Genomic DNA, 22,862 nt, shown 5'->3' with positions numbered 1-22,862 from the left:
AGAACTGTGTTAACGGGATAAAAAAATCCCCACCTATCTCAGAGCTAGGATGGAGGTTGTGCAATTTGGCCCAGCCGAGTACAGCCACACGTCGTACGCAGGCTGCTCTGTCTCTCAGTCCTGCTGTTAGAGGCTGCTCCACATACTCCACCAGGCTGGGTAACCTGGCACACAGACACATTCAAAACCAGTCATGAGTGGATGTGGCAGCTTACACTGAGGTCCCTGTGTACAACAGCTCACCTGAGGTTGGTCATGTTCCTGAGGGCTAGACTGCGGACCATTGGGTTTGGATCCTGGCAGTCCTTCCTCAGAGTGTTGATGACCAGCAGGGACAACTCCGGGTTTAAAGTGGCGTAGGAACACAGGAAGACATAAACCAATTTCTTCTGGACTACATCTACTGTGGCACAGGCTTTCACCATCTCACTGAACAGGCCAGACACATCTACCCCTTGTGACATGGTCCTGAAATGGAAGGGGGAGTAGAAGGGGGCCAGATAAACAAGAAGAAAGACAAAAGCGGGAATGAATAAGGAGGGGACAGTCAGAGTTGAAATAGAGAAAGAAAGATTAAAGGAAAATGAAAAATGGGGAAAGAGAACAAAGAAAGAGACACATGGAACAAGAGGAAATGATAGGACACAGGAAAACCTTTTAACATCACATTTAACAAACATTTCATTAACATATTCTTCTTACTAACACAACTTTGTCAGTGCCCAGATATTTCAAAAACATGTGAGTGCAGAGAAGAATATTTCTGCAGGCTTCTTGAAAGAGATCCAAAGCTCTCCTTTGGAAGCTGGTTGTCTTTTGTTCTGCTCTATATCAAGATGATCCCCCACTGCTTCAATAATATTCACGTCTGGGCTCTAGGGAAGCAAGTGCTCCATTGTGTGTTTTTCTCTATAGGTTTGTTTTTACTGCATTGGTACTCTGTTTGGAATCATTGCCGTACTGACAAACAAATCCACTGCCAATCAGATGCTATCCGGATGGTATTGCACGGTAGATTAAATCTGACAGTACTTTTCTGTCTTCATAATTCCATCAGTTCTGGCATGCTCCCCAACACACTGGCTGAAATGCAACCCCAAACCATGACAGAGCCTCCACCATGTTTTCAGATACCATTCAACTGCGGTAGACAGTATTTCTTAAGCCTGCCACTTCTGCTTTTGTCCTCGGTTTCTTTAGGGACAGCCTGCACGCCACTTTGAGATAGTTTTAGGCTAATAGTTTTAACCTCATTAGAGCAAAAATACTATTTCATGTCTTTCAAACACTGTTGCCAAAGTGCTTGCTCATAGGGGGTCATATGATTGTTGGGTTTTTCTCTGTATCTATGAAGCGCCTTGAGGCGACTTATGTTGTGATTTGGCGCTATATAAATAAAATTGAATTACTGTTACTGTTACTGTTGGCATTTCTGTAAATTTAACAAACAAATTGGAACAAATTATGTATTTTTGCAACAGGCTGCTAGTAAAAAAAGAGCCTAAAGAATACAAAGAATACAAAGCACAAACTAGGCCTTTGCTACTAAGTTGTCAGTTATGTGCAGACACAATGATTCATCCCTTCAGTTAGGCATCTTTTTATGCTTTAATGCTTCCTTCATAAGTTAGTGATAAGAAATATATATAATATAAAACAAACAACAAACAACCCTCTGAAAACAGTGAGGTACACGGACTGGACTGGAAATGAGTAAAGAGGAAGTTGAGGTCTAAAAAAAACACGTCAGAAAGCCTTGTGAAATATTGTTTAAAAAACATACAAGAAAGTCTGGGTGCCTGAAAGCAAAATATAAAGAAATGAGGGGTGGCTCAAGCCTTTGCACAGTACTGTATATCTTCATATATTGACCTAATTTTCTTTTTAATGTTGCCCAGTGTTTAAGATCAACATTCATTATTGGAACAGAATAAGTCCACTTTAAACCTTCAGCTTACGTCTTTCCTTGAAATGATCTACTGCTTCGTAGTGAAAACAGGATGATAAACCCCCAGTCAGCAGTGATGTTAGTGCTATGTCACTAGTCCTAGTTGGTCTTAAGCCATTGAAACAAAGGGGAGTATTAGTCAAAACAACAGAGTGTTACTACTGAGGGGTACGATTGGTACCTAGGGGTTGTATAATGCTTATATGTTCACTTTCCTTTCCAATATTATTTATATAAAAGGCGAATGGAACTTTGGGGTCTTAATAATGAAGCCAATGTAAAAAAAGAGCCCTGTTTTCCTGGGTCCATCTCCTCACAGCTTTCCATTTTGATGTTTCTCGTGTATTTTTCATGATCCTTAAATTGTATTTGAATTACTAGAATCCATACTTTTAGTATAGTTTTATGTATTTGTTTAATGTTGCCTAACTTTCCAGATTGTTTATGATATGTAGTCTACACCAGTGTTTCACAAAGTGATTACAGTTTAACGCATCTGTTAACACAAGGGATGTTGAATTAAGTAGCTTGCTGTTTTTTTCTGTTGTTTCAACACTTCAGCTCTCTTTCCGTCAAAGACACAGCAAAGAGCGAGACTTTACAAAAGACACAAAAATGAATCATAGTGAATCGAGCCACATGTGGGACTGTTCAATTGGGTGTAAAATGAATTTCATCAATCTGAGCTTCCACAATAAATAAGCAAAATGTTAACAACGCTGACAACAATTTACAACCATTTTCACTGCGATTATCTCATTTTCTTCTTATTCACAGTTAGATGCTTATGACTCGTTGTCAGCAGTTGGAAGAATGTACTGATACAAGTGTGCAGGGACTGTATCTCAATTTGTTAAACATCATTACTGAGAATGTTTGTTCACATAGTTTCTTCTGAGCATTTCTCCTTATGTGTGGGAAGTTTCAACTGGGCTGCCTTGTGGACAACAAACACTCTTAAAATCCTCATCATGAAATGACTAAGTGTTTTTTGCAATTTTGTGAGAATATCGACAAAGCTCCTGGTTGTGTACAGCTTGGTAAAAAGTCCTTGCTGCTTTTGCAGATGCCTGTTCTTGTTCTGCATCAGTCAAGTTCTTATAGTTCTCTGCATGTGTAGGCTCATAATGTCGATTTAAACCATCATCCTTAACCATAACCATAGCAACCTGCTCTCCATCAGCTAAGCACACAGCATTACCTCTGATTTTAATAAATAACTTCTGAATAGAATACTGAATAGAAGTCAATGTCTAATAAAAGACTGCCAAACTCGTATTTCTCATAAACATGGAATCCAGCACATTTACAATGAAGCTGATTTCCTTGTGCACAGATATCTACGTAAATCTACAACAATAGCAGTCATCTACAGAACCAACAAAGCTGTATTGTAATTTCCCACAAAAATGATGTCATTCTTTCATATTTCCAGTTAGCTGCTAGCTAACACCTGCTTTTTCCAGTGACAATTAACTTAAATTGCATGGGGGATGGGTTGGGGTGGTAAGCAGGTTCCCAAAAGCAAATGTGTGCCCGGTGTTCCAGATCTACTGGCGTTTAGATCAACTGGCGTTGGTCGAACAGATGTGTGGCAGTCTTGCGTTTCAGGAGCTGCTACCGACAAACCAGCAAAAAAACGCCAAATGTGTCATCTGTGACACTTGTGAGGTTATCTCAAACACACTCTGTCAGTCTTGATGCTGTTGAACAACAAAATGTTTAAAAATGTGGCGAGTTTACCTGGCGATATCCTCATGCGCGACGCAATCGCGAAAACAGCAAACAATTAACACCACGCCGATGTTGTTCACGGGACAGCAAGAGTAAATGATCGGGAGACTCTTGTCGTCGTTATCGTTCCCCTCGCACGGTTTATTTCTCCGAATTCAGCGTTTTTGCTTCATAACTACAGCGTGCAGTTTACTTTGTGCACTAACATGGAGTCGAGTCAACCAGCGCCACCTCTGGCCAAGTGCCACAGCCTACAGCCAGATCAACTTGTGACACACATCTACACCACGTTTGAATTCGTGTCATGCACATTTGTACCTTTCAATTGTCTGTGAAGGTTCTCAGTCATCCAGGTCATCGTAGTCAAAGGAGCTTGCAAAGAAAAGCGTCTGGACTTCTTTAAGTTGCTTGAAGACGTTTCACCTCTCATCCGAGAAGCTTCTTCAGTTCTAAGGTCAAATGGTGGAGAGTCCCAGATATAAACCTAGTGAGAGTAACCCCCCACAGAGGGACAAAAGGACCCCCTGATGATCCTCTAATCGCCTGAGCCAAGGTGTGAAACTGGGTGTGGGTCCCAATCAGCCAGAGTTTCGGGTGTGTTCATTGTGAAACCTGGCCCCACCTTATCATGCGAATTCCTGAGGTCAGATGGCCCAGTGGGCGTTAAGGCGTCTGGGAAGGGATCTCAAAACTGGATTATAGATGGCAGAGAGTTGGTGTCGTAAACCCCCGCCTCTGTTCAAAGATGGTCGCTCACAGTGGACATAGATGGCTTCTTTCACTCCTCTTTCAAACCATCTGTCCTCTCTGTCCAAAATGTGAACATTGGTATCCTCGAAAGAGTGTCCTTTATCCTAAGATGCAGATGGACTGCTGAGTCTTGTCCTGTGGAGGTGGCTCTTCTGTGTTGTGCCATGCGCTTGTGAAGTGGCTGTTTGGTCTCTCCAATGTAGAGGTCTGAGCATTCCTCGCTGCACTGTACAGCATACACCACATTGTTAAGTTTGTGTTTTGGCGTTTTGTCTTTCGGGTGAACCAGTTTTTGTCTGAGCGTGTTGCTGGGTCTGAAATGCACCGGGATGTCATGCTTGGAGAAAACTCTCCTGAGTTTCTCTGATACACCGGCTACATAGGGGATGACAATGTTGTTGCGTCTGTCCTTCTTATCCTCCCTCGCTGGTGTCTGGTCTTCTTTTCTGTGCCTCTTTGCTGACTTTAAGAACGCCCATTTAGGATAGCCGCACGTTTTGAGTGCTTCCTTTACATGTGTGTGTTCTTTCTTTTTTCCTTCAGGCTTAGAGGGAACATGTTCTGCCCGGTGGTGTAGGGTCCTAATTACTCCAAGTTTGTGTTCCAAAGGGTGATGGGAGTCAAAGAGGAGGTACTGGTCCGTGTGTGTGGGCTTCCGGTAAACTTCGATGTTGAGTTTGCCGTTCTCTTCAATGTGCACGGCGCAGTCCAGGAAAGGCAAACAGTTGTCCTTTGTGTCTTCCCTGGTGAACCTGATGTTTTTATCCACAGAGTTAATGTGCGCAGTGAAGGATTCCACTTCTTGTGTCTTGATTTTGACCCAGGTGTCGTCCACATATCTGTACCAGTGGCTGGGTACTCTTCCTTTGAAAGAGCCAAGAGCCTTCCTTTCCACTTCCTCCATGTAAAGGTTGGCTACAATAGGTGACATGGGGGAGCCCATGGCACAGCCATGTTTTTGTCTGTAAAAGCCTTCGTTGTACTTGAAATATGTAGTGGTGAGGCAGAGGTCTAACAGTGTGCAGATCTGATGTGAAGTTGGTCCTGTCCTCCAAGGAGCTGTCTTCTTGTAGTCGTTTTCTGACAGTCTCCACGGCCTCCGTGGTGGGTATGCAAGTGAAGAGAGAGACTACATCAAAGGACACCATGGTTTCATCTGGATCCAGGGTAAGTTTCTGGACCTTGTCGGTGAAGTCGGTGGAGTTCTTGATGTGGTGTGGGGTGTTCCCCACGAGAGGCGCAAGGATGGTAGCAAGGTGTTTAGCAATGTTATAAGTGGCTGAGTTTATGCTGCTGACTATGGGTTTGAGTGGGACAGCTTCCTTGTGGATTTTAGGAAGTCCGTAAATGCAGGGTATGGCATCCCCTGGGTAAAGGCGGTGATATGTAAGGCGGTCAATAATTTTGTCCTTTTCAAAGTCTTGAAGGCAAGCTATAACTTTCTTTTTGTAGCTGCTTGTGGGGTCTCGCTTTAGGGCTTCGTAGGTATTGTTGTCACTGAGGAGAGTAGTGATCTTTGTATGGTAATCTGTAGTGTTTAGGACCACGGTGCATCTTCCCTTATCAGCTGGTAAAACAGTGATGTTGTGGTCTTTGCTCAGGGAAGCGACGGCCTTCTTTTCCTGTATTGTGAGGTTGGATGGAGGGACTTTGGCACTGGAGAGCGTGGCTGAGACTTTCATCCTGATTTGCTCTGCTTCTGTCTGTGATAATTTATTAATCCGTATGGCAGATTCTGTGGCTGTGATGAGGTCCACTATGGGCAACTTTTGTGGAGAAATGGCAAAATTGAGTCCTTTGGCTAATACTCTCTTTTCAGGTTCAGTGAGAATCCTGTCTGAAAAGTTCTTAACCCATTTCTCCTGACTGACTTCAGGTGTGTTTTCTTCTCTGGGTTGTGTAGGTTCAGGATGAGGAGTGTGTGTTTTTGAAAGCAAGGTGTGAAATTTCCTGCGTTGTCTTTCTTTTCCTTTAGAGTGTTGGGCCACAAACTTGTAAACCTCTTCTAAGATTGGAGAGGGTAGAAGGATTTCCAGTTCCTGCAGGGTCTGGCTGATCTTGATCTGGAGGGCATCTATGGTGAAATGGACCTGTCTTATCCTTTCACTTAAAAGGTGATTTTGTGCTCTCTGTAGAATCAAGTCTGCTCTGTATCCCCTGACAGTGGATCCAAGGCGCAGGCTCTTAGGAACAACTCTGCTTTGTCTACATCTTAGGTTGAAACGGAGATGGTTCCTATAATCCGCTAGTTTCCTTGATTCCCTTTCATACTCCCGCACCAGTTGAAGGGTGTTCCTCCCAAAATGTACGGCAATATGTCTGTGAAGGTTCTCAGTCATCCAGGTCATCGTAGTCAAAGGAGCTTGCAAAGAAAAGCGTCTGGACTTCTTTAAGTTGCTTGAAGACGTTTCACCTCTCATCCGAGAAGCTTCTACAAAAGGCGACTACAAATGTTGTGGGTGCTAAATAAACAGAAGAAATTGATCCCTGTTGTCTTTGCTTACTGATTGTTTTCAGTGTTGACAATCCACATTGCCGGGATTGTATCTGTCAACATGTTTGTGGGTAGATCTGGATGTACCAGGGGTTAGTGCAGCCACTCAGCCTCTACTCAATGTGATCATAGCAGCAGGTGCAGATGTGTCACAAGTTAATCTAGTAGTAGGCTATGGTACTTGGCCACAGGTGGCAGCAGTGGACTGACCTCCATTGGAGACTGCTCCAGCTGCTGTGTGATAGTGGATCTGCTACAAATTGAAGATCATAAGCAAGTTTTGGAAATTAACCCTTGTATTAAGTTGAAGAACAAACAATTGACATTGATTTTGTTGCGGGTCATTTAGATCCGTACTGTGTAAATCCACTCAGAATTATCCAAAAACTGCAATAAAACAATAGCAACTTTATTTTCCATTAGATAAACATGTAGAACACAGACATACAACAGTTAGACTTTCCATAACTATTTTAGGAACAATTTGGTTTTTCGTTCTTACAAACACATTTCTTTTGAACTTGCCCAACGTTCTCAGTTTTTCAATGCTCAACATTTTCTATTTTGTCCACATGATGGACAGAATGTAACTGTGTGCTTTCTGCAGATGTATTTCTTGCATTTCTCACAAAGAGTGCTTGTTTTCAAACAGGAACCTTCCTAACTAAGATTTAAAACAAAGGATTTCTACGTCTCCTCCAGTCTCACAAACAGATGACAAACCAAGCGACACACCTGAGTCACTGACTTTCTTAAATCCACTCACTCTCACTGGCTGTTTATTACTAATCACTGTGTAACTGCTGTGAATTCACAGTAACTGCCATCTCCTTACAAATGTTTATTAGATTAACCACACTTATACAGACTGTATATAACAACCAACTCTAAAATGTTTGTTCGCAGAGAAAAGACACAGGCAGACTACACTAACGACTACACTACAACACTAGTGAAATATTAGTGTCATTTCATTCATTTCAAAGGTTTATTTGCATGACGCACAAACAGACACAATTGAAAGGTACAAATGTGCATGACACGAATTCAAACGTGGTGTAGATGTGTGTCACAAGTTGATCTGGCTGTAGGCTGTGGCACTTGGCCAGAGGTGGCGCTGGTTGACTCGACTCCATGTTAGTGCACAAAGTAAACTGCACGCTGTAGTTATGAAGCAAAAACGCTGAATTCGGAGAAATAAACCGTGCGAGGGGAACGATAACGACGACAAGAGTCTCCCGATCGTTTACTCTTGCTGTCCCGTGAACAACATCGGCGTGGTGTTAATTGTTTGCTGTTTTCGCGATTGCGTCGCGCATGAGGATATCGCCAGGTAAACTCGCCACATTTTTAAACATTTTGTTGTTCAACAGCATCAAGACTGACAGACAGAGGTGTGGACTCGAGTCACATGACTTGGACTCGAGTCAGACTCGAGTCATTAATTTTATGACTAGACTTGACTTGAAAAAATGTTGTAAGACTTGTGACTTGACTTAGACTTTTACACCAATGACCTGGGACTTGAATTGGACTTGAACTGGTTTACTTGAAAAGACTTGATATTTTACCCCAAATATAAAATGTAACATGCATATAGAGATTGAAAATGTGATGTCATTCTGGGGTAGAACCACAAAGGATTCTGGGAACTCGTGGCAAGAGGTACTAGCGCACGCAGGCTTTTAATTGAAATCAGTTATACAGCGATAAAAAGAAACACAAAAAATGGCAAGAAGCTGTTGTATTATTAACTGCAATAGCCGGTCACATGACAGCCACGGGAAGCCGACGGGTAAAGAAATCGGTTGTTATCGGATTACGACGTTTAAGAGAAATTGTTCGAGCCATGTTTCCGAAGTAACAAAGAGGCGACGGATGGCCTGGATCGCAGCCATTCAAAGACCAAATATAACGTCCCAGAACACTCCAGCTCACAGGTTAGTCTGCTCCAAGCATTCCCACAAAGGTCAGTCTTCTGTTGTAGTTAATGTGTCATTTTCATAACATAATTGGTGATATAGGTTACAAGCAAGTCTGGCGCTGAACAGAAATTGTCGCGCTATGCTCCTTTGTTTATTGTGCATAAATAGTGAATTGTCCTGACACAATATTGTGTTTCGCTTCTGTTATTATGGTACATTGACAAAAACATACTTTTATTCACAGGATAAAACAGTTGTTTTGTATCACTAATTGCCCAGTACGATTACAGCATACAATATTATTGTCACTGCTACATTTCTGTAATGCGTACCAGAAATTATTTCCACTACTAATTAATTACCGTTGAGCTCAAAGGTCCTATTAATAAACGGTTAACGAATGTGTATTTATGACGACGATTTGTGAGACTGGTAAACTTATGATACGTACGATGGTCTTTCGTTCTACACGGTGCATTTCAAGGTCCTGCACCCATCCGTCGGTAAACTGTACCTGGGCTTGTTGCAGTGACCTGAAGTTACTAAACTTCATGAGTGTGTGCACTCACTCCAAGAACCGTATGATTATAAATATGCACATAAATATGCTACGATGAGATAGCTGACTTCATCTAACTAGCAAATGTTGTCCAGGCTACGTTGGTGATGCAGTTTTTTTTTAATGTGTATGATATTTTTGTCATGCGATTTTAAAGCCGGTCCTACAAGCGCATCCAAGAATAACATGCAGCTTATCTCAGAACTGTCAGTGAAAATTATTCTTGGAGCTAGGTTTAATTGAGCTGCATTTTAAAGAGGTGCAATTTCACAATTTGTGTATATTTTCTAAGTTCACTATTTTGTCATGTGTTGAGAAAAACACAGATTTAAAAATTACATGGTCTAATATTTACATTTAGCATAACTGCAACATCCTTTTTTCGTTTTTTTTAAAGACTCGAAAGGACTTGAAATTCAAAATTTCAGACTTGTGACTTTACTTGGACTTTTACACCAGTGACTTGAGACTCGACTCTGACTTGCCTGACATTACTTGAGACTTGACTTGAGACTTGAGGATAAAGACTTGAGACTTACTTGAGACTTGCAAAACAATGACTTGGTCCCACCTCTGCTGACAGAGTGTGTTTGAGATAACCTCACAAGTGTCACAGATGACACATTTGGCGTTTTTTTTGCTGGTTTGTCGGTAGCAGCTCCTGAAACGCAAGACTGCCACACATCTGTTCGACCAACGCCAGTTGATCTAAACGCCAGTAGATCTGGAACACCGGCCCCGTTTGACAGATGAATGCGACCTTGCAGGCAAACCGCAGCGCCTGGTGGCTGAGCAGAGGGATGAGATGAGTACCTGATCACTTTGAGGATGGTGTTCCTGTACCGCAGCGGGTCTGACTGGACGTTGGGGTTGGACAGAGCTCTCCTCAGCTCCCTCACCGTCTCCTCCCCGCCCAGATAAGGCATGGTAGCTAAGAGACACAAAAAACATCATTCTGCTTGTCAGTAACAAGCAGGTCCAACTGCACCTCTGGCTGTTGTTTTGATAACGCAGCCGGTGACCCAGCGTTCAGCCGGTGAGATAAAACGCAAAGCTTTTATATGACCCAGTAACACACGAACTTGTTCATTTTAAAAGCGTTACCGTTTAGCACTTTGAAGGACGAAGTTCATCCGTAACAACACAACAAAAAGGACTAGAATAATTACTCCCTCTACACATCCGCATTTCTTCTTCAGTGTTGTTTTTCTCGTTTTAATCCCACGCTGCTCTCTGCTGGCTGGCGTGAGTATAGCACGACAAAGGTAATACTCTCCCCTATCTGATACTTTGTTTATATTTCGGTGGAAAATGTTGCTTTACTCCATTTACTCCATCTGACAGTGGTTGTTAATCGTGTGCAGACCGACATAGGGTACAGTCTTATAGATTTACCTGCCTAGAGCAGAGCTGGATTAAACCACTGCAGGCACCTAAGAAACTGTTGAGTTTCAGTGACCCTTGTTACATTCTTTCTATAAGCATAGTATTGTTTAAAACAGAAAAGTAAATGCACACAGCAAAAAAGATCAAATTTGTAGATCCACAAACCAACTATTAAACTAAATTATCTATATTTCATCCCTGGATGTCTGGGACCATACAGTCCTTTTCTACTCTTGGCTGATAATCAGACTTTGTATAGCATAAGAATAAACTCAAATAATTATGACAAGACTGCTATAATCAAAAGAAAATATTTTTTTTAAATCATGCACATGAATGTTGGTCCAGATGCAAATGTGGAAAGTCAGAAGCTAGGAGAGTAGCAGCAAGAGCTCAGTTCCTTTACATTAAACATTAACTTGTAGTTTTCCTATTGAAACTGATATATCCCATGATGCTGATGCTCAAAGTTGGTTATGGAAAAAATGGGGAAAACAATATGATTTTCACTCAATATTGTTACATTTTGCTTTAAATTGATTTGGTTGAAATTACAGAAAACTTGTAATGCGTCTCTTCTGTCCAGAACATTTCATCTGGTTTTATCCTGCACTGATGTTTATGCAGGAAATGGTGGCACAAATAAGGTGATTTAAAAATAACCAAAATTCAACCTACTCCTGTGAACTTATTCTTGTGTTGTCCAGGGAGGGACTCACTGATTTCCATGGAAATCCCTCAGACAGCATCAGGTTTACATGCAAACATGCATGGATCAGCTATCTGTACACAGATCACTTTGGTAACCCAGTGTAAATCAGGCCGTATGCCGCTATAACTTTCTACGCATGCAGCCATTTGAAGATGACAAAATCCAGAATTTAACTGAAAAACTGTTAGCAGTGCATTTGCATATATTCATCCACCCAGTAGATCAATACTACTCTATTTACTCCAGGTAGGTAGGTAGGTAGGTCTCAGTGGATGTTTTTTTTTTTGTCTTCCAGAACAAGATCATGCTAAATGAGGCACATGCGTAGTGATGGATGTGTGTCAGTCCCACAAAGTAAAATGGGTCAACGGTCTCAATGTCAAAATGCTGGAGTAGCTATTAATCTAGAAATGAATATGATGTGAGATTAACATTTGTGAATTTGGACGTTGTCTGAATGTCCAAGTCAACACCAGTGATGGAGGAGCTGTCTGAGCAGCTTAATATTACAAGTATACTAGCAAGCAGGATGACTGATACTAACAACACGGCAGTACAGTCCTGACACGACTGGTGTATGCTTGTATTAAACATGACCAAAGGTTCAAATAATGAACTCATTGTATGTACTAATCCCTGTGAGGCAAAAGATCAGGCTTCAGACTGCTCCAAACCCCTTCAATGTTATTCTTAGCACTTTTCAGTGAAGGTTTCTTGGTGTAAAAATAAAAACGTGCCTTCACACTACAGTTGCATAAGACCCAAACAGCACTTTGGTCTAAATTGATGATGGGTTTATTTGATTGTGAAAAGCAAGAAATCTACAAACAGACAGCACTAGACCTCCAGCACTGAAAGTCCAATCCCTGATCCAGAGACAAACATCCACTCTGCCCGGCCCTGCTGGTTGGGGTTTGAAAGGCAGAGCTTCATTAACAAGGAAGGGCGGACTTTGTGCTTGGGCGGTCAGGCGACTGCTGACCCAGGTGGACAATCTGAACACGGCCCAACAGGTCCCAAAGGAAGCTGCTCAAACCTTCCTCTGGATGGCGTGGGCAGAGCCAGGTTCTAGGAGTGATACATCATTTCTTTTCCACAGTAAACCGTCACCAAATTAACACATTTAATGTTAGCCATACATCCTAAAATAAATCACCCTAATCCAACCATAACACACACACACACACACACACACACACACACACACACACACACACACACACACACACACACACACACACACACACACACACACACACCTCATTATTTGCTACTTTGGGCAAGTATGATTCAGTATTTTTCTTTTTTATAGAACTGAAACTCATTTTCCAGAAGCTGTTTATGATTTTGATAAATCATATAAAACAAGTTTTCTATATGAAAGGCAACAGGGAAAAATAATGCTGAGAGAGGCAGTACATTGTGCCCTGAAGTTACAACATGAAACATGAGAAGTACACCATGTTTTAGCAGCTCCTTCTAAAGCTGGACATGTATGCAGCCTGTGGTCCATTTCCTGTCTCAGTGGATCACATGACACTGGGTTTTGGTCTGTGCACTGTCAACTTTTTGACAGAAAAGGTAGATGGGATGAACAACAATTAATACACACATAGACACACTTATTCTCTCTTGCACACACACACCAGAACAGTGTCAGAGGGTGACAGTGTCTATGACACACTGGGGTCAGGGCTGGTGGAGCTGTTTTCCTGATTTGCTGCCTGGCTTCCTCGGGGTGGAACCTCGATAATGCGGGGTTTGTCAATGATGCGAGCATGGCGGTCGCCTTTCTCCACAATACCAATAATCCACGCTCCGCCCACCGCCCCCTGACCCCCTGCTCCGGAGCTGAGGTTTTTCATCTCTGAGCAGAACTTGGCTGCCTGCTCTCTGGGCAGACACACCAGCAGCCCACCTGGAGAAGAGGGGGGAGAAGGGATGTGAGTTTCTAGCTTTAAATACTGCATTTATTCAAATTTAACCACATGTTTAATGTCACTGGTTGTACCGGATGTCTCAGCTGAAGTGCCCTGAAGCAGGTTAAACAGGTTTCCGCAGGCTTTACTGATGGCAGCCATCTTGGCTATGATTGGAAGGTTATGGATAACAAAGGCCACCTCGTTTTGCTGCTGTCTTGCCAGGTTGTTGGCGTGACCCAACAAGCCGAAACCAGTCACGTCTGTGGCAGCGTGGGCCTGGTACTTGTGCATTAGACCTGCCGCTGGAGGCAAAATGTGAATGAGCCAGAGTAGAACCACAAGAAAGAAAAGGGAAAATAAATTAATCAATAACAGCTGATATAAAGTCTGCTAACTGTAATTTAAACATTATTTAGTTAAATAGTTAACTAATAATACATTTGCATGACCACTAACGACTCAAGATCTTAATCAAAGTAGTGTACCTGTGCGGTTAAGGGTTGCCATGGAAAACATAGCTTCCTGATAGGCCTCTATAACTTCCTCTTTGGTGACAACCAGCTTGATCTTGTTCCACTTTTCAGGCTGGTAAAACAAAAACAACAACAAGATAATTAATCTTCAAAGCAGTGCTTTTATACATTTCTACATGCACAATGACCCACACATGGCAGCTGTGAACCTTTGCAGGAAGGAGAACTGTTAGCAAACAAAACATTTTTTTGTTACACGGACACAAACCCTGTCAGCAGTCTTGGGCGTTTCATCAAAGAACTGGAGCAATTTTAGCTCATGTGACCAGGAAGTAACCAATACATATTGTCTTTCTTGTAAACATTTTTCCAAATGTGTCAGCATGCAATTCTCACCAGATATTGTCAACCAAGTGCCAATTAATATCATGGTGTGGGGCTGTTTTCAGCTAGCCAACAAAGCTACCACACTACATATAACACTGAAGGAAGGATGAAAGGAAAAATGTACTGAGACATTCATGATAAAAGTCTGCTGCCATCTACCAGGAGGATGAGGATGAAACGAGGGTGATGTTTCAGCAAGACAATGATCCCAAACACACAGCTAAGGAAACTCTCAATTGGTTTCCTGTGGCAACATTACACTTAATATTTCTGTGAACACAGTTGAATGGCTAACCTGATCGATCCACAGATAAGCGTTTACAGCCACCCGAGTGCCCAGAGGTTTGGTCAGCACCAAAACGTCACCTGGTACAGCCCCATCAGGCCTGGAAAATAAAACAAAACGTAAACATAAAACATGCAAATCTTTGCATTTTGTGAGTCACAACCTTTCATAATGCGTTATTCATAAAAGGTCTTTGTTTCTTTGTCTTCACAGGCATCTCTGCTAATGAGGCACTGGCAGAACTTTTATTGTTCAATAGAATTTTATTGCCGATGAGCAATAAAAGTTAGTCATACCCAGAATATTGTAGCTGTAAGAGATAAGAATGCAGAGCGTCTCACAACACAGAGTTGACTTGTGTGGTCCCCCATGTTTCACAGCTGCTCAAACACAACCAGTATTTGAGTGAACACCCTCACTCTTGTTATGAAAGCTTAGCTGGATGTGGCCCTTCCTCCCCAGGCATCCTGGCTAGTTCAGTTATGCAGGTCTTGTCCTGCTGTGAGGCAGACTCCAACTCCACCTACTTGGACTGCAGTAGTCCTTGTTTTACACTGAAGTACCACTGAGTTGAAGGCCACTCTATCTAGAACTAAGTAGAGACCTGGCTTAGCTATGTCAGGAGTTGAACTAAATGTAGATATAAGACTCTCAAGAAAAGCCTGATATTGATAAGTTTGTCACGAATAAGTTTAAAAATAACAAATTTGTTGTATTCCCAGTCATTATTGGTATTATTTGATAATTACATTAAGAACGCATGTGCACCTCCATTTGTCATGCACATGCATCATCCCTGCCAAGAAGAAAATGTAAATCTGTGGCCACAGTTGAACACAAAATGTTAAAGTATTATTACAATTCAATGTAGTTTCAGGGGTTCTGGAGGTTTGTTAACAGTGTTAATTATGACCCTGATTTCCTTGTTACAGAGGTAGGATTGCATTAACAGTTGGGAAAAGGGAAGATCAGGTCCAAAAGGACATAAAGAGGTCTGTAAAAATGTAATAAATATGAGGTGAAATTCTAATTGACCAATTAAAATAAACATTAACAGTGATGTAATACCAACCAATCTGCATCACTGATATCAAAACCGGTGCTTTTAAAACTGGAATTCAATTAAGGAGAACTGCACCACTGACAGACTGGGGTGATCTAACTATAGTAAAGTAAAGCTGTTTCAGGTACTCACATAATGAACTCATTAGGCTGGCAGACGACCGATGCTACTCCTCCCACAATGATCCAGGGATTTATCACAGTCTGTCCACCTGTCACTGAAGTTCCTCCCTCTTCTGCTGCGTCACGAAAGCCTCGAATCATCAGCGGCATCACGCGCTCACGGTCCTGTTTCACACATGCATAAACACATGACCATAAACTATCAACGAAGCGCTTATGCTAGCTTTAATCAATGTTCATTTGTTTATGAAAATTACAAGGACACAAATCTGTTGACAGCCCCCACTTCATAATCACATCAGAGACTGACTCAACACAGCACACAAAATCCTACCTTTTCATTCATCTTCTGGCTGACACTCAGTAGCATCAGCATGTTGTCACACTCTGTGATGCCCATGGCATAGAGGTCGCTGAGGACATTAGCGCATGCTATCCTGCCCTGTAAGACAAACGGAGAGAGAGTAACAGTCATGTGACTGTTAGCTTTACAAAGCTCCCATAGATAGGTGGCACTCAAAGACAGAAATCCTCACCAAAAACTGCCAATGGCATAACTAATGAACAGAAGGAGCTGGAAGCTTTATCACAGTATCACAGTCTAATTGCCTGCGATGTGTTTTTTTTTTTTTTTTTTTAAATCTTGATATTATAGTCTGCAGTACTGTTTTGGACAAAATAAGTAATAATTTAATATGTGCATTTGAGGTTTTGGTTTTATGGGCTAAAATCTCCTATTATACTGCTATAATACTATAAAAAAGAAAAAAAAAAGATGTCACTTTAAACAAAGATGCCTAATTATCAGCAAGTTATCCTGTTACGTTGTTTGCATAGCTTTCCCTCCTTGCCCATGTACTGTGTAGTAATGCTTAGTGGCGGGAAATGCATGCTAGTAAACTCACCATCATGTATGGATCTTCCACCAGAGGGTAAAAGAAATCTGTGGTCTGGACAAGTGACAGTCCTCCATGTCTCAGAGGAATGACAGCGGAGTCCATCCCTATGCCTGTAAACACACCACAAGGATGAGGACAAGACAAGCAAACAAAAGTTGACTTATTTTGTGTTACTACTACTTTTTATTTTTGGTAGTCCGTATTTAACTGCAGTTAAACAAATTTAGTAGTCTAGTTATTACGGGACTGTTACACGGAATTGCCTGACACTGTCTGAACTTTACATGAATTTGTTTTAATCTTTGGGGGTTACTCAGTGTAACTTTGTATATTGCTGTTACACGGAGTTAGAAAGTGTGCAAGTCAGTTACAACAGGAACATTGGACTATCTGCACGAACTTCGCACTCAGAGCATCCGAGACATTTCTGCTGACTCATACTTACCGTGTGGTAATTTGATAACTCGCAAAACACGTGTCCTATACTTGCCTGGTTAGTTAACTATTACATGTATTAATTATTAATTATTTAGCCAAGCTAAAGCACTATTCAAGCTAAAGCTAAGCACTATATGGGTAGCTTTAGCTATCAATATAGTGTGTGTGTGTGTGTGTGTGTGTGTGTGTGTGTGTGTGTGTGTGTGTGTGTGTGTATTTGAATCTTAAAGTGTTTTCCGCCCATTGCTTTCTGTCAAATAAGCTGCCATTAGTAAACACAAGCTAGCTAGGTTAGCAACAGTTGCATTAGCTAACTGACGTTAACTTGGGTTTTAGAGTATAATGGCTAGCTCTACTAACTTCGAATTTGTCCTTTACCTAGTCGTGGGCCAGGTAGCTGTTGGCCGAACTCCGAAGCTTGGTCTCCGGCCTTCCCTGTCCCGTCGGCCCGGTCCGGCTCCAGTCCCGCCAGGAGTTTGAGCAGAGCCTCCTGCGGGACTTTGCAGCCTCATCCCTTCAGTTCCGAAAAGCTTGTAAGACGGAACCCGCGCTCCAGTCCGTGCTCCTCGGGTTTGAACGGTTTGTATCCTGGGGGAAAACATCCCTCAGTGCCCACAGCCTCCACTGTGGGAGGCGGGGAAGTTGAGCCTGACATGCTCGTGGCCCTCTTCTCCCACACAATACCAGCTGCGTAGTATAACACCGGTGAACACAGGCACACGGATGAATGGAGCGTGTGGCTAGCGAGTGGTACGTGAAACGGAAGACCTTGGAAAAGTTAAACGGCATAAATGGAACTTCCTGGTGTTATTTTCACCATAAAATCGTTTGCGATTCAGCAGGTCTAACAGCATTCAAAATGTTTTTAAAAATTCCAAATACTACATTTGTTGCATAACTTGGGGATTTGATTTATTGTTACCACTATTCCAGAAAAAAATAAGGGGGGGGGGGGGGGTTTGGGGCAACAAATTGAATGAGCTCTAGAGAAAACGCTTTATTTTGTAGGTGATGACTCTACTTCCGGCTTCTCCCTGTGTTTCTCAGTCAAGCAATAGGACCACAGACTGATTAAGTGTGCCTATGTAAAGAGGCACACTTGTTACTATTCGTCGGATTTATTATTCTGCATATTATTAGGGCCCGAGCACTGACAGTGCGAAGGCCCTATTGTAATTGCTCTGTTTATTATTATTATTATTATTATTATTATTATTTCGGCAAATGAATTGGCCGTTTGAGGGCCTAAACATGCTCGAAAACTCATGAAATTTTGCACACGCGTCAGGTCTGGTGAAAATTTACGTATTTTAATGTTCTCAGACTTGGCCAGGGAAAATTAGCTCAGTAGCGCCACCTAGAAAAATGAAAAACGCGAGCCCCCGGTATGGGTATGGCCTAAAGGTTTGAAAGTCGGTACACCTATATAACGTTCAGAGTCGAACAAAAAAGTCTATTATGGCAATGTCCTAAACCCAACAGGAAGTCCGCCATTTTGGATTGAATGTGACATTTTGGCTCTGATTTTACCGTTTCGATGCCTCGAACTTTAACGAACTCCTCCTTGGCATTTGGTCCTATACGCTTCAAATTTGGACAGTGTCAACTACACCCTTGTGCCATGTTAAATTGCGGAGCTTTTGAGTTTTCACAATACTATGAGGCCATGGCGAATTTCGATGACTCGCCATGAAAATCGTATTGCCTCTCATTTTGTCATACATTTTCTGACCTTGACCAAAGTGAACACATATGATAAGGCTCCACCCCTGAACATATTTCAACTGCCATATTTGACATCAAGGACAGCGCCACCTAGTGGGAACAGGAAATGTCATGTTTTACACTTTGGGGTACAGTATAGTGATGGGTGACATCTGCAGCCTCAAATTTCTCCAGGAAAGCCTTAAGGAGTTGGTCTTGGGTTACAGTGAAAACTGTGACTTTTCGCAAAAGGGTGTGACCCCAGCGGCATGGCGAACTTTGATGTCACGCCATGAAGAAACAAATTAGTATAACTCAATGAAATCCAGTCTGATCAGTACCAGACTTTACAGGCATGATGTCACACCCGCCCTGAACAGATTGATGTGCCCATTGTCGGAAATACGGACAGCGCCACCTAGTGGCAACAGGAAATGTCATGGCTTTAATTTTGTTGTACTGATTTTCACAGGTTCATCGTGGCCACCTCAAAAGCGGTGAATATCACCAACAGTCCCTCGTAATGCTTCAGTGTAAAAAATGTGACTTTAAACTGAACGGCGCACCCTGGTGGCAACGCTGTTCAACATGAAAGATGAAGTTACTTTTGAGGGGCTTGGAAAGTTTATAGAGGCTTGAAACTTGGCCCACGCCTCCAATGTGATGAAGGCTTTGTTGTTATGTAACCATTTTCCTTGAATAGCGCAAAATGGCTCCACAGCGCCCCCTACAAAATTCCAAAATATCAGCCCCTGCTCTGTGTTTTATCTATGAGTCTGAAACCTGGTAAGCTTATGGAAGATCATAAGATGTACAAAAAAGTCTCTTGGAGCAATATCCCAAATCCAACAGGAAGTCAGCCATTTTAAAGTTAATGTGTAATTTTGGCAACATTTTCCCATCTTTTCAGGCACCATACTTTGACGAACTCCTCCAAGGGATTTCATCAGATTGATGCAATCTCCTGTGTGTGGAATCTAAAGACCTTTGTGATGTTAAATTGCGAAGCTTTTTACATTCAGGGAAACGGGGTGGTCATGGCGGCACGTAGAGTTTCAATCACTCGCCAAAAAGCAGTAATCTGCTGTCACTCAAAGACACAATGTCCAATCTCTCCCAAAGCTCATAGGCGTGATGAGACTCGAGCTCGGAAATGTTTGTTATGCCATTTGTACATAATGGTTAGAGTGCCACCTAGTGGAACGACTAACTAATCATGAATGAATGAGTTGAAATGTTAGCTGGTGGTTAAATGCATGAATTCCATCAATGTGACATCAGATCGGAGGTGCTGGTTTTAGGTGTTGGGCGTGGCTCGACACGCCGGGGGTGCGAGGGCCCTCATAACGCTGCTTGCAGCTTTAATTATAAATGTATTTGAAAGTAGATTAAACACATCTGTGTCGGCCGTGGCTCATTAAAGTTCTTGTCTTTAAATGAACCTTGTCTTTGTGTGTTTCAGGTACTGAAATCTCAAAGACTGAATGAACCAGCATTGCAGCCATGGGTCATTGTGAGCATCACAGGGAAGGTTGCACCTGTATGACCTGCACCCATGTCGCTGCTCTTCTGTTTAAGTAGAAGCAACAGTGTTGATCCGTGTCACAGGGACTGTTACAGATGAACCTACATACTGGGTTTTGCTGGGTAATATGGCCAAGATACTGTCAGTGGTTGGCCATAAGATAGACCTCTACTCTTCAGCGGCCCAAAAAGGGCTCTGGATCAAAACAAAAACAGACCATCTGCAGTGACAGGTAAAAGAAGCCGTCCTCAAAAAAGAAAAATTCCACCTGCTACTGTGGAGGAGTTGTCTCAAGAGATGGGAAAATATTTTTCCAAGCATAGTTCTGTTCTGAATAACCCATAATGTTGCATTTAGGGGGCTATATAAATGATTTGCATTTACTGAATATGTACTTACTAAGTAACACTGTTCAAAAGTTGAATAAAGAAACAAATGTTTACCTTTTTTTTTTAAATTACAACCACGTTGTAAAACATCACATCAGTTACAATGTAGTATCCATGTCGTTTATAGTTTACAAATGACAAAATGTTCACATAAAATCATGACAGCATTTAAATAATATCACCCACTACTAGCATTCTGTAATTTACTGTCTCTTTTTAAATGTATCACTATACAGCACAAGACTTTTAAGAGTATTTAACAAGAGCATTTTCCCCTGGTTTTACTACCACACTGGGGCACATGTTCACCAAAACGCAGCAAACCTTTGCCATCTTATCCAGGAGGGTCACCTTTTCACCCTCACATGGAAGATGTAATCTGATTGGCATGGTGGTATGCAGCATGTAGTTTGAAGCAAAGGTTCCGGCAGTGCCCCATGTGTAGTGTTGGAAACCAGTTAGGATTTGTTTCATCCATTTCATAGGCTGGTTTGCTTGCAATAATGCCAAATAATTAGCAACTCTATAAATAGAAGGTAGTTCTGCAAAATCACTCATTATGATGTTTGTTCTAATTTGCTATGACCTCAGAGCACATTGAAAATAAAACTAATAGGCTATAAACAGTAATATGAACTTATTTAGAACTTACCAGAATGAAAATACTGTAGCACACCAACAGATATCTGGGGATGGTAGAGAACTGGATATCAGCTCGTCTCACAGCTGCTATGCAGGCTAGACGCCTTCTTTTGGTAACATCCGATACATAAGCTCCCTCATGATGCTTCCAGGTGAGGAAACAATGAAAAGAGGGTCCATTTTCAAGCTTATTTCCTTGCCGGTTGTGCAATCTAACATCACAACCGACCACACAGCAAGCATTTGTTTGGCCTGCTGATATGGCGCCTCGACCAAAAATCCTGGCTACGCCCCATCCGGTAAGATCACGCTCCAGAGCCCTATTACGGATCTAGAAAGAAGATGCTGCATTTTTAACTCTGAGAGAGATGGAGAATGAGCCTATTTCCAAAAAAAGTGGAGTGTGTTCCTTTAATTACTATATATTGTCAAAAATTAAAGTGAACATAGCAGTTGTTGTATCTTGTTTACTGTATTACTGAAAGATGATTTCAAAGTCAAGTTAACGCCACATTATAGTGAGATATTGTGTAATGTGAAATACTGTAAGCAAATGAACAAACAACCTAATTCTTGCTAAACCTTTGACTGTTTTGTTTGAATCCAACTGTTTTTTGCAGATGTACATAAGACATGTTTTACTTTTATTATTATTATTATCATTATTGCACTAAATACATTTTAAATAAAGGATACTTTGATATACATTCTACCGTAAGGTTGGAAATGTATTTTCTTCACCCTAAAATATCTTTTGAAATGTATTTCAGTTTGAAAAAAATATATTTTCAATTTCAAAAATATATTTCTTTGAGCATCACAAATACAACATATTTACCATATATTTGAAATATATTTTGGCCAGGAAAAATGTATTTTTTTTACCGTATTAAATTCCTTAACTACAGCCACATTAGCTCCACTACACTGTACGCCGGGCCGGATGTGGCCCGCGGGCCTTGACTTTGACACGTGTTGTAAACGGTTTCTTTATAGTTGCGAGAAAGCATTTACGATGACGCAAAACAAAGGCAAGGTGAGTCTAACGTGTGAAGCAATGGTGTGACTATGCCGAAATTGTGTCGAGGTTAAGAAACAATCAGAGCGGTTTCCACAGTGACATCTCATAATGCTGTTTTGTGAAGAAAAAAAAAAGAAAAAAAAAATACACAAACTCTGCACAATTACAATTAAGGCCAATTATTACACCAGACTATCAATAACTTCGATCAGCACGTGTTTTGGGGAAATACCGGTACAAACAAGGAAGAAAAAACACCGAGGCTGTTCCCACATTGAGTGCTCGCTGATGGTAGTGTCCTTCAGAAAATTTTCAACAATATCATTTTCTCTCTGTTGACCTTCTTGAAGCTGTTTCAGTTGCTTAGTGATTGTTATGAAACACACAATAAATCCAGCTATAAAATAAAATATATTGAGAATGGACCGATATGTTTATTGTGTCAAGCTGTTTTGGGGCTCAGTGAGCTTTATTTTTAGCGAG

At 41.6% G+C, this 22,862-nt stretch overlaps 2 protein-coding genes across 2 annotated transcripts in view; both read right to left on the bottom strand.

The window, feature by feature from the left end:
• The window catches only part of ap4b1 (adaptor related protein complex 4 subunit beta 1), a 49,200-nt gene extending 38,564 nt beyond the window's left edge, over nt 1-10,636 (bottom strand). Inside the window, exons 1-4 of the mRNA XM_080898107.1 lie at nt 10,515-10,636; nt 10,224-10,341; nt 244-468; nt 34-164 (exon numbers count right to left, since the gene is read on the bottom strand). Of these exons, the coding sequence (XP_080754233.1) occupies nt 34-164; nt 244-468; nt 10,224-10,336 (469 nt within the window). The 5' untranslated portion in view covers nt 10,337-10,341; nt 10,515-10,636. The remainder of the gene's footprint in view (nt 1-33; nt 165-243; nt 469-10,223; nt 10,342-10,514) is intronic.
• A 1,644-nt stretch (nt 10,637-12,280) lies between these two features.
• On the bottom strand, nt 12,281-17,864 carry sephs3 (selenophosphate synthetase 3). Its single transcript, XM_080897957.1, has 8 exons — nt 17,477-17,864; nt 16,667-16,770; nt 16,096-16,203; nt 15,772-15,926; nt 14,586-14,676; nt 13,916-14,015; nt 13,520-13,732; nt 12,281-13,426 (listed from the first exon to the last, which is right to left on the bottom strand). Exons 1-8 carry the CDS (start codon nt 17,751-17,753, stop codon nt 13,182-13,184), a joined length of 1,293 nt encoding a protein of 430 aa, XP_080754083.1. The 5' UTR covers nt 17,754-17,864; the 3' UTR covers nt 12,281-13,181.
• Nucleotides 17,865-22,862: the final 4,998 nt, after the last annotated feature.

The sequence above is a fragment of the Rhamphochromis sp. 'chilingali' genome (assembly GCF_963969265.1).
Source record: "Rhamphochromis sp. 'chilingali' genome assembly, chromosome: 12".
NCBI classification, from domain to species: domain Eukaryota; kingdom Metazoa; phylum Chordata; class Actinopteri; order Cichliformes; family Cichlidae; genus Rhamphochromis; species Rhamphochromis sp. 'chilingali'.
Note: the sequence above shows the minus strand (reverse complement) of the source record. Positions and strands in the feature narration are given on the sequence as shown.